The sequence below is a fragment of the Cricetulus griseus genome (assembly GCF_003668045.3).
Source record: "Cricetulus griseus strain 17A/GY chromosome 1 unlocalized genomic scaffold, alternate assembly CriGri-PICRH-1.0 chr1_0, whole genome shotgun sequence".
Taxonomy (NCBI): Eukaryota; Metazoa; Chordata; class Mammalia; order Rodentia; family Cricetidae; genus Cricetulus; species Cricetulus griseus.
In genome coordinates, this window is record NW_023276806.1 from 124,813,173 (window position 1) to 124,828,279 (window position 15,107).

Consider the following 15,107-nt stretch of genomic DNA (forward strand, 5'->3'; position numbering starts at 1 on the left):
TGCTGATTTGATGGGACCTTTTTTGTTCTCATTAGATTTGATAGTTCATTGATGTCATTCGCTACATTTGGGAGGAGGGCATAATTTTCAAGGTGATGGTATAGAGAGACCAGGATTTAGAGTCCTGTTATATTAGTAGCCTCAAGCTTTAAATGTCAAAAGCAATTGAAAACCATATAATGTGTTGAATTTTCTTCCTGAGTAATATAAAATGAATTTCCTAATTGGCAAAATTAAGTTATATGCTAGGCAAATTGCATAATTCTTGTTCTAAGCCCATCTGTCTCCATCTTTGTTTAATTACTATCAGTGTCATCTCTGCACTGGCTGATACACAGTGAGAGATCTCCCTGCTCACCTAGTTCTCTGAGCTCCCTTTAAGTCCATGGCATTCTAAATTCTAATGATTCCAAAAATAAATTTTACTTTCTTTCCATAGACCTTTTAGATGGTGCTAGATCCCCAGTAGTCTGTTCATAGCTGGGATGTCTGAAAATAGCTTATGTGCTAAGTACTTCACAGAGGGTTCCTCTAGTCTCTCCTAGTCAACCAAAAGAGTTGAAAATATTTCTAAAAATAGATTTATCCTCAATCCTCACTCTATTTACATATTAATTTTGACTATAGGATTGCATTAAAGAATACGGCTCACTTATCGATAACGTGTCCAGGAACAGAAACTTATCCGAATTTATACTGTTGGTATTGGCCTGTCAAGCTAGAATTTTCTTCCCCATGGTGTTTCTTGGAAATCACTGATTCTGCTTGTTTTTCAAATAATGCCCCTTAATTGATATTCTATGTTCATGGTTCTTTTCATATACCTTGGAATTATGTGTTTACTTTTGTTCATCATTTGTTGCATAATTTACTGTTAGTCACTCATCTCCTTTTGTGATAATCCTTTCCTTCCCCAAGGCCCCACTCAGATGTGCGTTTCCTCTGCTTTTGACTGCAGTTCAGAGCTGATGGGGCAGTGACTGAAGTCTGAGGCTGACCTCTTATTTTTTTACTCTCCCACTATAATAACTGTCTATTACATTTAAAACAATCAAGAATGTATTTTAAATCTAAAACCCGATACCCATGATGTCACAAAATCTCGATCCATTACTCTATACATTTTGCATCAATGGTAAGTTTTAATAGTGTTTTGATCATTTTGTTGGTTTGCTTACCTGTTTGTTCAAGGCCCCAGATTTGTTCTCCAGCAGCAAGATCATAAATAATTATTACCTTCATTTGCAACAGAATATAAGTACATGCCCTCATGTTCAGCAATTTTATTTAAATTTTGGGTTTTTTTCATTTTTTGAAGTAGACAATGTAAAATGAAATTCACATATACCTTTAAATTTACAGCTTAAAATTTCTGCCTGCAGTGGATAATGATAAGAATGTATAGTACAAGAATGTACTTCATTTCCGAGTGCTTTAGGTGCCGTAGAGGCATCTCAGTGGTTAAGAGTACTGTAGCTCTTGCAAAGGACTCAGGTTCAGTTCCCTGAAGCCACATGATAGCTCAAAACTCTCTGTATCTCTAGTTCTAGGGAAAATGATATGCTCTTATGGGCTCCAGTGGCTTCTGGGACTTATGTGATACACACACCTATGTGCAAAAAAGGTTCATATTCATAAAAATAAATAATCTTTTAAAAGGGACAGAAGGCTCTAGCTCTCTCTTCCAAAGATGTCAATAGTCAGAGCTATACTCACCTGCACAGTGGAAGCATCAGTGGGTAACCTAAAAAGTTCATGATTCATTTTCTACACCAGGCAGTTAGGAATGGGAGCAGAGCTCATGCCACATTGTGTTAGGAGATTACTTTTCTGTTCTTAAAAAATATGATCACCAAGGCAACTTACAGAAGAAAGTGTTTTCAGAGGGAGAGAGAAGTCCATAATGGTGAGGAGGCATGGAAACAGGCAGTTAGAGGATAGATCCGAGAGATCAGCTCTTAATAGCAAATACAAGGCAGAGATACTGAACTGGAAGTGGACAAACTCAATTCTCAATGCCCATTCCCAGGGGTGTATTTCTTGCAGCAAGACTCCGTCCCCTAGAAGCTACAGGACCTCAAATAGCACCACCAACTGGGGACCAAGTTTTAAATACATGGACATTTTGGGGACATTTTTCACTTAGATCTATACACAAGGTAAATCCTCACTCCATGCAGATTTGGGGAAAGTGTATTCATGTAGCTTTGGGGACATAGATCATTGTAGTAACTTGTGGGCTCAGAGTGCATTACATGCAGTGGAGGAGGGAGAGATCACTCCACATACACTCTACTCAGGAGTGCTAAAGTTCTTCTGAATGAAGTCTGCACTGGCTACCTGGACTGTTAGAAAATGTTTGCATTCAAGAATATAATGCCAAACTACTTTTTAAAAAGTGGCCAATGTCTAATCTTTCCCCAACTGTCCTTTTGTCATCTTTGCCATGGGGATCTTGCTTGCATTCGCTTTAGCCGTAGTTACTCATGGTCTACATTATTCATCTTCAAATAATATATATTTTGATATGCAATGGAAAATCAGGTCTGGATTATCTGAGCATTATTCTTGTTCTAACTTCCACATATCTTTCTTTACCTGAGTGCTGTTAGGGAACCTACTGAGATGATACATTGTGGTTCCTACTGAAGAAGACAGCATGAGGAATAGAAAATGTAGCATAATAAAGAGCTGTTGTCCCATTGGCTGACATCATATTGGCAACTTCTATTCTTCTTTTTAATGGAGGCTATGAGATTTTTTAAGATGACATTAGGTAGCATATATTTTCTTTCAAATAATCTCCTACTATGCTTTTAACCACTGCATTACACCAAGCATGTCATCCTTTTTGTGTTGCACATAGAGTTCTAAGCAGTGGATATGCAATTGTTAGTACCTTTAAAGCTGTGATAAGCTTGTGGACACAGGAGTGGCTTTTGAGAAATGCTAGTAAATAAGCAAGACTGTGTTTATTTTATGTAAAAAATGTAGTGTTTGAGTACAACTGCTACATTTCCCTCATAACTTAAAAGGAAATGCAGTGGAATTTTTAAAATTAGAGCTGCAAAATAGAACCAAATCCTATAGTTGCAAATAAGCTAATATCTAAAATTTTTTGGACTATAAAACCCCAAGAAACTACAAAGGTAGAAAGTAAAATTAGTGTTTAGATAGGGCAGTGATAAACTTGTCAGTTTGCAAGGTATATAAATACACAGTTTTTTTTATACATTCATCAAGATATGACATAGTTTAGGTTGGTGGGTGTCTTGTATAGACCTAGGTGTTGTCATGTCAGAACAGGTGGAGACTTAGTGGTTGATGTCAGCGCTGTAGTTGGTTTAGGATCTTGATGGATTATTTGTATAGAAATGTGTTGGGTAATTGGAACTTCTGAACTACTAAGAAAGGTGTGTAGCAAAACCTACATAAGGAATCTTCATCAGGAATAAGCACTCAGAAATATCTGGGAAGTCCTGAGTTCACTATACAAAGATACCTGTATACTGTAGTAAGTTTGCCTCCTTCTCTGTGTGACATGAATTAAGAGCTGTGTACATGAGATGTGAGCATTAGATTTAATTTGAAACTGATATTAAAAGAGGTTTATGTCTTTGATAGATAATTGCATTTAATCACTCATAAGTTAGGCTTGCCTTTAAATTTGACAGTTCTCAATGCACCTCTCAGTCAACAATAAACACTGCCTCTGGAGCCACACTGCAGTTTAGGAAGTATGCTATAGGGTAATAATTATCTAGATTTGCAGGAGAGGACCTGAGTGGGGGAGAGTTTGTCTTCTATAGCACAGCTGTAAGGACACATCAATATTACCACTTAAGATAGAAAACTTCCATGAAATGATGTAGCATATAGAAAGTGCCAGAACTTTCAAGAGTCATTTGGCATAATCCATTTTTAGATAACCCCAAAATATGTCTCTGGAAAATTTTTAACATAGCTTCTATACAATACATTTTTGTAGTGCATCAGTGACCCTTACATACAATGATTTTACATGAAATTGATCCTGCATTTTTATGAGTATTATGTCCAACTATATCACACATTATTATATATATTATGTTCTAACTATATCACACATTATTATAATTATTAAGCTTTGTCTTTACTGATTTCATAGCAGTGACATGAATGCATAAATAATTACTTCTTAAGAGCTTCCTAAGTCCATGAATTTTACTTTGAGATGCATGGAAAATGAAAGAGTCTCCCATTTAAAATGTAGAAGAACTTAAAACATCTGGCATCCATAATTTTAGTATTCAGTCTTAAATATTATGTACTAAATAAGGCATGGTTTCAACATTTAAAACACACCAGTATTTTCTAGAGAGATCTAAACATGTATTGTTGGTTGGCTTTTCACCAGAGACAAAGATGAGGCTATCATTTTTAAAGGTTGACCATTGCAATCCTTTATCCCACATCAAACCTTTTTTTTTTTTTTCTTCACAGAGTTTGGTGATGCCAGGCCTTGGTCAGGACACATGGCTTCAGAGTCAGACATCCCAGAATGAACTCAGATTTCTTAAAGTGAAATCTGGGTGTTCTATGACTCTGGGGGACATAGATCTGGAAAGTATATGGGAGAAAAACTTTGGGATTAAACTCAAAGAACTGTGATAACATGGCATTTTTCTCCACCTTTGAAAAATAACTTGGAGACAGCATATTTAGCTTGAATACTCTAATAAAGGCAATTCATTTATAGTGGTCTACATATTTAGAAAATTAAGTGACTGTTTTTCTTAAGGATGATGAAGGACAGACATTGGGTAATTTACTCCAGACCATATTGGTAGTCATTATGCAGATACAACTGTTATCTCTCTATTAATATCAAATAATTGGTTTGTAAAACTCATGTATATGGTTTTAAAATAACCCTAACCCTCTTTCTCAGAAGGCTTTTGTTCCATTTCAATTTTTTTCATAATATGTAGTTACTATTTTTTACATGTGAGCTTATAACAGCCTCCAGCAGTCTTGTATTCTGTGTCATTACAGCTTTGGAGTGAAATTTGGAGTATTTATAGAAGATCTGCAGGGAATATTTTGATTTAACTTTGTATAACTTAACTTATTACTACCTTAAATTATTTTCTTCTCTTTTTAGTTTATTTTTTTCAGTTATAATTCATTCAAATAAAAAAAGTAAAGGTTATAATATCATAGGTGTTTGCTATAGACCAAGCATCACCCTGAATGATTTTGTAAATATTATGTAATGCATCAATATATTTCGCAGACAACATTACCTTATTATTCAACATTCAATCTTTGTTTTTAACTAAATGATTATGGTAGAAGAGCTATTGCTCCAGAAACCAGATATGTGGAGACAAACAACATAGTATTTTTCTTTATGAGTTTCTTTTCAACTAAGAAACAAAGACACAAAGCATATGGAGATAAAAATATTGTCAATGTTTGGATTCTATAACACTGGCAATGTGGTAGTTCCATCATTAAATGACACATCTTGTGTAATTTTTCATACCAGAAAAATGATTGTAACTAAGTAGACAACTGTCTTTCTGTGATACAGCTGACAATCTCATGCAGATTCAAAAATCATGAAGGATTCATCTGAGAATCAACAGAATTTCAGAAAGACATAAGAACATTTCTTACTGGGACTGATTGAAAGGTAGTAACAAGTTCTAATTGATTGACAGGGAGATGGCTGCTAAGGTTCCTTGAAGCTTAATTTATACATTGAAAAGATTGGGTGAGCATTACAAGGGAGCTGCTTCTCACTCCCTGACTTCCAACTCTGGAAACAATGCCTGCTATGTGTAAGGCAAGTTAACACTTTTGTTTGTTGTTTTTGTTTTTTCCTGAAACTAAGTAGTTCAGGAAGCTGTCAGTTTTCTTCATCTGCAGTACCAAAAAAGATAAATTCATTTAAGCTAAATAAAAGAGAATGGTACAGTTTGTCTCAGTTGATTCAGCAGTAATGCTTTCAACTCTGCAGTGTATAGTAGATCAGAACAGTTTTATTTCATAAGTGGAAGTATCTCAAAGATATTGAACTTGTTTTCTTTTTCTTTGCTCACTCAATTTCAGTGAATTCTAATGTGCCTTATCAATCTCCTTCCTTTGTTGTGCAAAGATGGTGTGAGTATTTTAAGCATTAGCTTTGGTGAATCATTACAATTTAAGAAAATGCATGCCACATTAAAATTCCACTATATTATTTAGAACTTGATTTCCAAAATAAATAAAATTCTATCCTCATGATCTGCTGTGAAATCAAACATAATAATTCACCAATGTAGAATGGACTGTGAAACAGAGTGTCTAAACACAGTGACTCCTGCAGTTGAATGTACCATATCATTATTTGTGAGCAAGGTTCTAAAAATTATCTTCAGCTCTCATATTTCTTCTACACAAGCTTTAAATATCATCTATAAATATATAATACTTAAAGATTTTTACTTTTAGTGTAGATACTTCCTTTAAGCCAATCTGTGAATATATTCATATACTACAAACAATTAATATCTGTTTTAATCTATTTAAAATTTAGGCCAAGGTGATAGCTCAGTAGGTTAAGGCATTTGTTTCCAAGCAGATACTTGTGTTGCATCCCCAAGGTTCAAAGGTAAAAAGAGAGAATTTATTTCTACAATTTGTTCTCTGCTCATCCACCCCCCATTAGTGGAACAAAAATGTATTATTTGACCATTTTATATATGCTTATAATATGATTATATTCACTCTCATTTCCTTTCTTACTGTCATCCCTCTCTATCTGAGGGAAAAAGACATGAAAACAGTTTATTGCCTACCAAGTGGGAAAATAAGCAAAAAGACTGTTTTCTGAGAAACAAACAAAGCAAATGTCAAAACACATTTGATGATTTCTGGTATATTGCAAAGTCAAAAATATATTTCAAACATATTATAAAAAACCTCTACTAAAGAAAATAGAGGCCCAAGGCATATAAATGCCGTGTAGTAACATATCTTACATCCCATCATAAGAAATCATTCTTTTCTTTCATTCTTTTATTTATTTTTTATTTTTCTCTTTTGATGGTGTCTGATGTGGCCTTGGTTGACTCATATTCTCTTTGTAACCAAGATTTATATTGAATTCAAGATCCTTCTGTTTCCACCTTCCAAATACTGGCAAAGCAGGCATACACCTCTACATTTTTTTCTTCAAATGCAGGTATACTGTGGTGAGCATGGACTGTTGAGCCAGCAAGATCTAGGTTCCAATTCAACTGTGTTACTTACTTAATGATCTATGACCTTAATTTATAAGCCTTAACTAATCTCAATTTCTGTAAGATAATGTTTGGTAATTTTTTTAAATTAAATTTATTTAAATTAAAATCAATCTTAATTTACATACCAATCCCAATTCCCTCTCCCTCCCATCCTCCTATTCCACCCACCAACCCCCCTTCCCATTCCCCATCTTCTCCTCAGAGAGGGTGAGGCCTCCCATGGAGGATCATCTATGTCTGTTACATCATTTGGAGCAACACCTAGTCCCTCCCCAATGGATCTAGGCTGAGAGAGTATCCCTCCATAGGGAATGGGCTCTCAAAGCCAATTCGCACACTATGGGTAAAGTTTGGTATATTTTAAATGATGTAATTAATAACATTTGACAATTATTAAGTAATATAATTGTTTATGAAGCTTAATATAGCATTTGTAATAACCCAACGTCAGTACCTACCTTCTGTAATGAGTGACTAGCCACACAGTTAAAGAATAGAATATATATACAAGTTTGGACAGTATGTTTGGTAGAAAAAATATGTTATCAGAGTTTAATTGAAGCATATAAACCACTGGGGAGACAACAGAAAGAACTATTGATGGCAGACCACTCTATCATCAGGAATCCATCTGATTTACAAACTAGAGTTAAGATGATAATACATTTGCTTGGCCCCTTTGGTTAAAATCTCTCCTAAGACAGACTCTCTTATATTCACCAGGTGGTGAGCCCAGTGTCCCTTACCTGCTTACAATGGCATCACGATTGAGGGAGAGTGCTGAACTCTTCCAGTCAGATGAGATGCGGCCTGCTAATGACCCAAAGGAGAGAGCTGCCAGTCGTGTCCGAATGCTGAATGACATTCTTCAAGACCTGGAGAAGAACTTCCTGGTAGAACACGTTCCACCTGGTTTTTATAGGTAGGAAATATACTTCTATCTTTATGTCTTTCTGTCTAAACCTTAGCTTCACTTCCTGAGTATGTTACAGACATATTTAAGATATTTAAGAAGAGTGCACACAAGTGAGAGTCAACAAACATGATTTGAATGGAAAAGTGATGAGAGGATAGAAGAAACATTGGGGAGAAAAGAATGGGTTTTAGGTTTGATCCAAATAAATTATAAGTATATGTAAATAGCATATGTTAAAAATAAAACAATAAAATAGTTATAGGTAGGATATGAAGATTAGAAACATTATCCAAAGAAAAGTTCAAATGAATCAATATGGAATGTAGGACATAGGACAAAATATCTTATATTGATATCAATATGATATCATTAATGGAAAAGCAAGTGCAGACAAAGCTTCCATGGCAAGAATTATTTTTTCTTGAGTGTCAAGAGATAGACCAAGCAGCTTTTTTTGTAAGAAAAACATGTCTAGAGTATTGGACTTAATTCTATTGCCTACAATTTATGACAGCATTGAATACATTTAATATTCTAGTACCATGCAACTTCAGTGGATCTTGAAACAACTGAGAGAGTAGGGGCAGCTTAGTTGGAGAGTCATAGAAGTGCTCCTGAGAACATGTAGACAATGATTTTGCAGACACAGCAGTATGACTTGGGCTTAGTGATTAAAACAAGTGTACTATGGTTTTGTTTACGATATAATAAAAGTAGAAAGTAAACCAATAGAAGATGGCAGCTAAACAATTTTGAATATTTTAAATATTTTATATAATTGGTTCATTCTATTGAGGATAAAATACATACTTCCTGTGTAATGTATTATATAATATATGTGGAAATGATAATTTAATATTTATATTCATATGTACAATATCTTACACATGCATGTCATATATCTTTTGCATTTATAAATGATACCTAATTGTTAAATTAATGACTCATTATGAAAAGTTCTGTGCTGAACTGACCTACTGCCTCACTTCTCCCTGGCTTCCCTTTGTCTACTGTCTTTTTTCATGATTAGAATTGCTAAATAAGCCAGATAAAAACAAGGCATCAATAATTGATACAAAGTAACAGGATAGTTTCTGCATTTTTCCCTCTAACTGCCTTCTACAAGCTGAGAACCAGGGGACTGAATTCAGTCCCTTCGTACTGGGAACTGAGCCAGGCTGCTTTCATGTCTTGAAACCACTCTGTACCTTTCATTGTTTAAAAAAGATTCCACCAAGTCTCTGGGAGTTCTCCAAATAAATGTGGGATGATCACATCTTCTACATAGAAGTAATTGTATGGAAATCACTGGACCAATGAGATGGGTTAGGCTTCTTTACTCAAGGCAAGATGAGTATTGAACTGGCTGCTAAATATTAATGCTGACAGTGTTGTCCTTCTGTGAGTGATCCAAGCCAGATGGTAAGAAGTCAGTAAAGGGAACAAGGCTGTGGGCTTGGAGCATCTTGCACTAGATGTACATTGCACCTGCACTGAGTAATATAGCTTTACCATTGGGGGAACTCAGAATCTTTTTGTTTTCTTCCTATTCCAAAGATGCAGTCTACAGGTGGCCATAAAGTCCACAAATGAAGATGCTAATGCTTTGTCAATTATCACATGTCAATAAAGCATTTGTTAAAACACTTCCCTGGTTTCCAGACTTGTTGGCCACCTTGTATAACCCTTAGTCTTCTCTGGAAAAATGGTGAGATTTCTTCCTGCTGCTTTAAAAAGGTGTCCTGCACCTGCCTGTCCCCAGGGAGTGTCCTTTATTACTGGTAGTTTAGTGTGACTACTCATAGTCTGTGTGTGGGTGGAATGTGGGGCAGACTTAGCACTTTAATGGTATTGAAGCATGTTATCACATTCTGAAGGTGTCCTGTGAATCCCCACTCCACTTACTGCCATATATTCTGTGTGCTAATGAGTCTGTCTTCCTTACTGTACTGCCTCGACTCTTGTGGTTCCTCTCAATTGTCCTTCCAAGTGCATGTTCTTTGTCTGCCTTAGTGGAAATGCAGACCAGCATCCCTCCTCATGCTCTCAATACAGAGAAATCAGATGTTTCACTTGGTAAGCTTCTGAAGTGTAGGGGCCTAATCAGTCTGTGAACATCCAGGAATTGTCATCTTGATACTAACTACTTTTGAAGCTTGCACTTGGTTTAGGGGCCAGGTCAAACAGATAAAGCCCAGGTTTCCTGGGGAACAGGTCAGGTGTGGGAAACTGTAGAGTTTAGAGGATGATCAATCTGAGATTATTCCCACAAAGCAACGTAAGTAGAGAATTAAAGGAATTTGTGGTAACTCGAGAGGGAGGGAGGATATCTTCCAACTTCTTTCCTCACCTCTTTCTTGTAGAGACTGGGGAGAGCAATGGGTGTGACCGGGTTTTGCCTGCACACCATGTTTCTCCATCTTTTTCTCTGTGTATTTCAAGCTCCATAGGCTATGGTAGCTAGCACTGGGATAAAGGGGTCCAGGAGTGTCTGTATGCTGTTGAGACCAACAAGTGGCAAAAGACATCTTTTCCAATGATTTTGCTGATTTTCATGTCCGTTGGCCTAGAAAACATCTAGTTTTCTGTACTGGACTCAGCTGTTCTCTTTTAAATGATTTTGTAGAAAGAGTGCAAATACTGAAAATATCTTGACAAAGCTGAAAGAAGTGTCTTTTCCTTCTCATGCCATGCATGCCTTCCTTTCAGATGGAAGCCAAGAGTGTTGGTGGTTTCTGAGAATCCAGTCTGACCTTAATTCATAGGTTCTTTCTGGCTCTTAAGTTTGCTTTCCACAATTCTCTTGCTTAGAGCTTGGAAAACCCTGCACATTCATTCCTTCAGTATTATGATAAAAAGATGCTATGAAGGCCTTCTGAGTAGATTGTGCACTCTCAGGACCTCTGCAAGCATCTTGGTGAATCTTGCTCATACCCCATGAGGTAGACATAACCAGTCTTTCCTATAAGCAAGGAGTCCAGGTTATGTAGTCTTGCCCAGGCTTTTGATACAAGTAAACAGTGCAACAATGACTCAGTCATAGGTTTTCCTGTTTTGGAAACCATGGTCTTTTATTGGGTGTTAGATGTCTGCTTCCCCTAAGCAACCCAGGGTCATAAGTCTGCTTAGGTCTGTTTGTGGGCTCAGGAAGAGTGGCAGACATCATTGGAGACTTTACTTACTCTCTTTGTTTAAGCCAAGGAAGTTGCTAGAAGAGTCCTCTAAATACAAGGTTTTTGAGGTAGGTTGGGTTTGGACACAGATGATTGACCTCAGTTCTGGGTGTCAGGAATCCATGAAGCCATATGAAGAAAACCTGCATTTATTAAAACATGAAAGTTAACCATAAATGCCATCCCTTATTTTTGGTGTGACAAACTGCACAATTCTTGCCAGAATAAATGCCATCAGCTGGACCTTGGCTCTTCTTGGTGTGGCCATTCTGTATGTGGTTGGGTGTGAAGTAAGACAGGCAAAGGTTCACATGTGGCATTCACTTGGACTCTAGAGTGACAGGCAACTATAGGAAGCACAGTGTCTTTAATAAAAAAAGGTTCTTGTTTAAAACCTTTTGAAGGATCATCACCTCTCTGGGATTAGGGAAAAGGGAGGGAAATGGAAAGCTTGGTCTTTGTGTAAAGAGCAAGCAATGTTAGGGCTCAAAGCTTTTCTAGTTTTATGAGAATTTGTACTACTGAGTTTATTGATTTTTGTTTTTGAGATGAATAGATCTCTGGGGGAGTATGTTGAGTTATGATAGCATTTCACTGTGATCCCTCAAAGTTCAAGGCAGTCTTTTAACCCAGTGCCACCTGTCTTCAGTTCACTGACCTGTGAAAAATGGTGACTTAAGTTTCCCAGGAGCCAACAGGTCAGCTTTTCTTCAGTGTGACAGTTGGTGTTCTTCTTGATTTGGGCATATATGCTTAATTCAAAGTATCTGAGTGTGTTCTGTATATGCTATCCTAACTATTCATTGTATTAATTGATTTTTGTTATCTTGCTTGAAGATTGATACAAAGGTATAGAAATCTTAGTTACATGTGAGAGTTTCAAAAATTTCTGCTCACTATGACACCCTTTACAGCAGTAGATTTCCATCACCGTACATATTAAAATATATGGGTTGTGAGTCTCAAGCCTGTGACTTTTAAGTGAGCATGCAATTTGAATGGTGTTTGGTGGCAAACTTCATGACCTGAAAATAGCCTCATTGACTCACATCTATTAAATGAGATAGCAGTTAGGGAACAAACTTAGCATTGTGAGTTTGAAACTGAAATTCACTTGCAGATTAAATTTTCATGTAATTTCTTCTAACCCTATAACTCTGAGAAATTAGAAAAATGTATACTATTTATTTTTTTATAATACTTGAAGGCATTTTATATGTTCCCTGTATTTTCTATGCCCCTGAACCTTAGCAGGCACTTCAAGTAAAATCACTTTCCCTGATAGTATTCTAGTACAGGGTTAGAAAGAAGAAAGAACAAGATGTTTAGGTAAAATATAAAGATGGTACACATAAGTAACCACTTAGAGAAAATCCAGCCACATTATTGACAGAATTATTTAAAATGTCTTTATCAGAATAGCTAAATCATGTTTGGTGACCCATTTAATAAGGCCTATTTCTCCATGAAAAATACATTCCCTTCTTACCATTCTTGCAATGTGTAGCTGGCTTGCATAAATGATATGCTTTTTCTTACCTTTTCAACAGTATTCACAGACTGAATTTATTTCTTCCTGTATTTTGAGAAGAAAAGCAAAAATTTGTCTTTTGCTGATGTAGGCCAATAAAAGTGACTTTCAACTCATAATAATTATCACAGCATACCCTGTACTCAAGTAAGATAGGTTCAAATGTCATTACAGTATTGTAGTTCATATAATAGACTTTAGAACTCAATGTCTAAGGTTCAATATTTTAGCATCTATCAAACTCTGACTATAGTTGTTAATCAAATGCATAGTTAACATTCTTGTCCTTAGATTAAATGCTGGGCACATGATGAAATCTATTTGTAACTTTGTAAGAAACTGTCCTCCAAAGTATCTGTACCATTTTGCATTTTCAACAGTGAATAGCATGATACTTCTGTCATCTCTCACCTCACCTACATTTGCTGTTGCTGGCATGGGAATAAGCTATGGTGAAGGGTGCACATTGCTTCTAATATTTCAATTTACAATTCCATGATGGCATGTGTTGCTGACAGTCCTTTGCTATGCTATCTTCTCACCTGTTTTATCTAAAGTGAGATTTCTGTTCAGCTTTTTTTACCCAATTTCAAAACTGAGTTGTTTCACTCCTGGGTAGAGATTGTATGAATCTCAGAAGAAACTTTGAATGTTGGACTTTAAAACATTGTTGAGACTGTGATAGACCATGGTTCTTTTGAAGTTGGACTAAATGCATTTTGCATTATGATAGTGTCATAAGCTTGTAGGAGTCAGGGAATAGAATGCTTTAGTTTGAATGTAATTGGCCACCATAGCTCATAGGTAATGGCACTATTGGCAGGTGTGGCTTTGTAGTGTAAGTATGAACTTGTTGGAAGAAGTATGGAATTGTGCAGGTGGGCTTTGAGGTTTCATATATATTCAAGTAGCTATGTCCAGTATCTCAGACCTCTTCCTGTTGTCTGTGGGATCAAGATGTAGTACCTTCTCCACTCCCAGATAATTCCCCAGCACCATGTCTGGAGAATGTTCACCACAATGATAATGGACTAAACACCTGATACTGTGAGGCACCCAATTAAATGTTTCTCCTTTAAAAGACGTTCCATGATCATAGTGTCTCTTTGCAGTAATAGAAACACTGACTAAGACAACTCGTATCCAAAATATAAAAGAATTCATAAAACTTAATAGTTCAATTCCATGTAAAATCAAAATGTACATCACATATTTCCAAAATATATTATTACAGCATATACATAACCATTCCAAAATGTATGGAAGGGAGCATAGTGAGGAAATACTAGACCAAAGCAAATACAAAACCAGCTGGGCAAACTGAAAACTCTGCAACTCCATGTCTGTTTGTCAAAGTGCTTTTCAGATATCCAACTGTTCTGAACTTTGTTGCCTGCAACACAGTCCTTTATCTTGGAATGGATCCACTTTCTGTTAGCATATCTCCTTATTAGGCATTGCATGGCTGTGGCATTTGCAATATCTTGGGTTCTCCAAGGCAATCCAGGCTTCACCTTGACAGTTTTACAAAATGGCCTCTATAGGCCTCTCTTCAGAGGTAACCCTGACAAATGCTTGGCCTCAGTGACTTTCCTTAGCTTCCCCTTGACTCTAAAACCAAAAACATCTAGCCAAGCTTCCAAATTCTGCTACTTACTGGGTCTGGAATATGGCTCCATTGTTCAGTTACACCTTCACCAACTTTCTGAATTCCACAGTTTCTTTGTTGCTTAATCTTGGCTGTCCTGGAACATGCTCTGTAGAAGCAGGCTGACCTCAGATTTCTCAGTGCTAGGATTAAATACTAGTACCATGAAATCTGGCTTTAATATATGCTTTATTTTTTTTCCACAAGTTGGAAACATAGCTGGGTGGGATCTTGCCCTGGGGTCACTGCTTCCTTTATTTCATTTCTTAATCTGTTTATCTCCTTGAACACAGAAATTAGTTCCATTCTACTTTCTGGTGCTCCTTTTCTCCTCAAATTGTACACTATATTTTTCCTTGCTCACCTTGTTCCTTTTCATTATAAACATTCTTTAGAGTTAACATTAACAACTACACAACAGAGTCTATACTAAGCTTTTTTGAGATTTCCTTTGCCAATGGAATTAATCCAAAGCTCTTCACTTTAGCCGCAGGGCAATTTTTCAAACAAGGGTATAAATTAGCCACATTCTTCACCAAAATATCACAAGACTAGTCTGAGAGTAGAA

The 15,107-nt window shown here is 36.3% G+C and overlaps 1 protein-coding gene across 1 annotated transcript in view; it reads left to right on the forward strand.

The window, feature by feature from the left end:
- The window catches only part of Naaladl2 (N-acetylated alpha-linked acidic dipeptidase like 2), an 879,343-nt gene that overhangs the window by 821,598 nt on the left and 42,638 nt on the right, over nucleotides 1-15,107 (forward strand). The window contains exon 14 of the mRNA XM_035451347.1: nucleotides 7,995-8,193. Coding sequence (XP_035307238.1) covers nucleotides 7,995-8,193 — 199 coding nt within the window. The remainder of the gene's footprint in view (nucleotides 1-7,994; nucleotides 8,194-15,107) is intronic.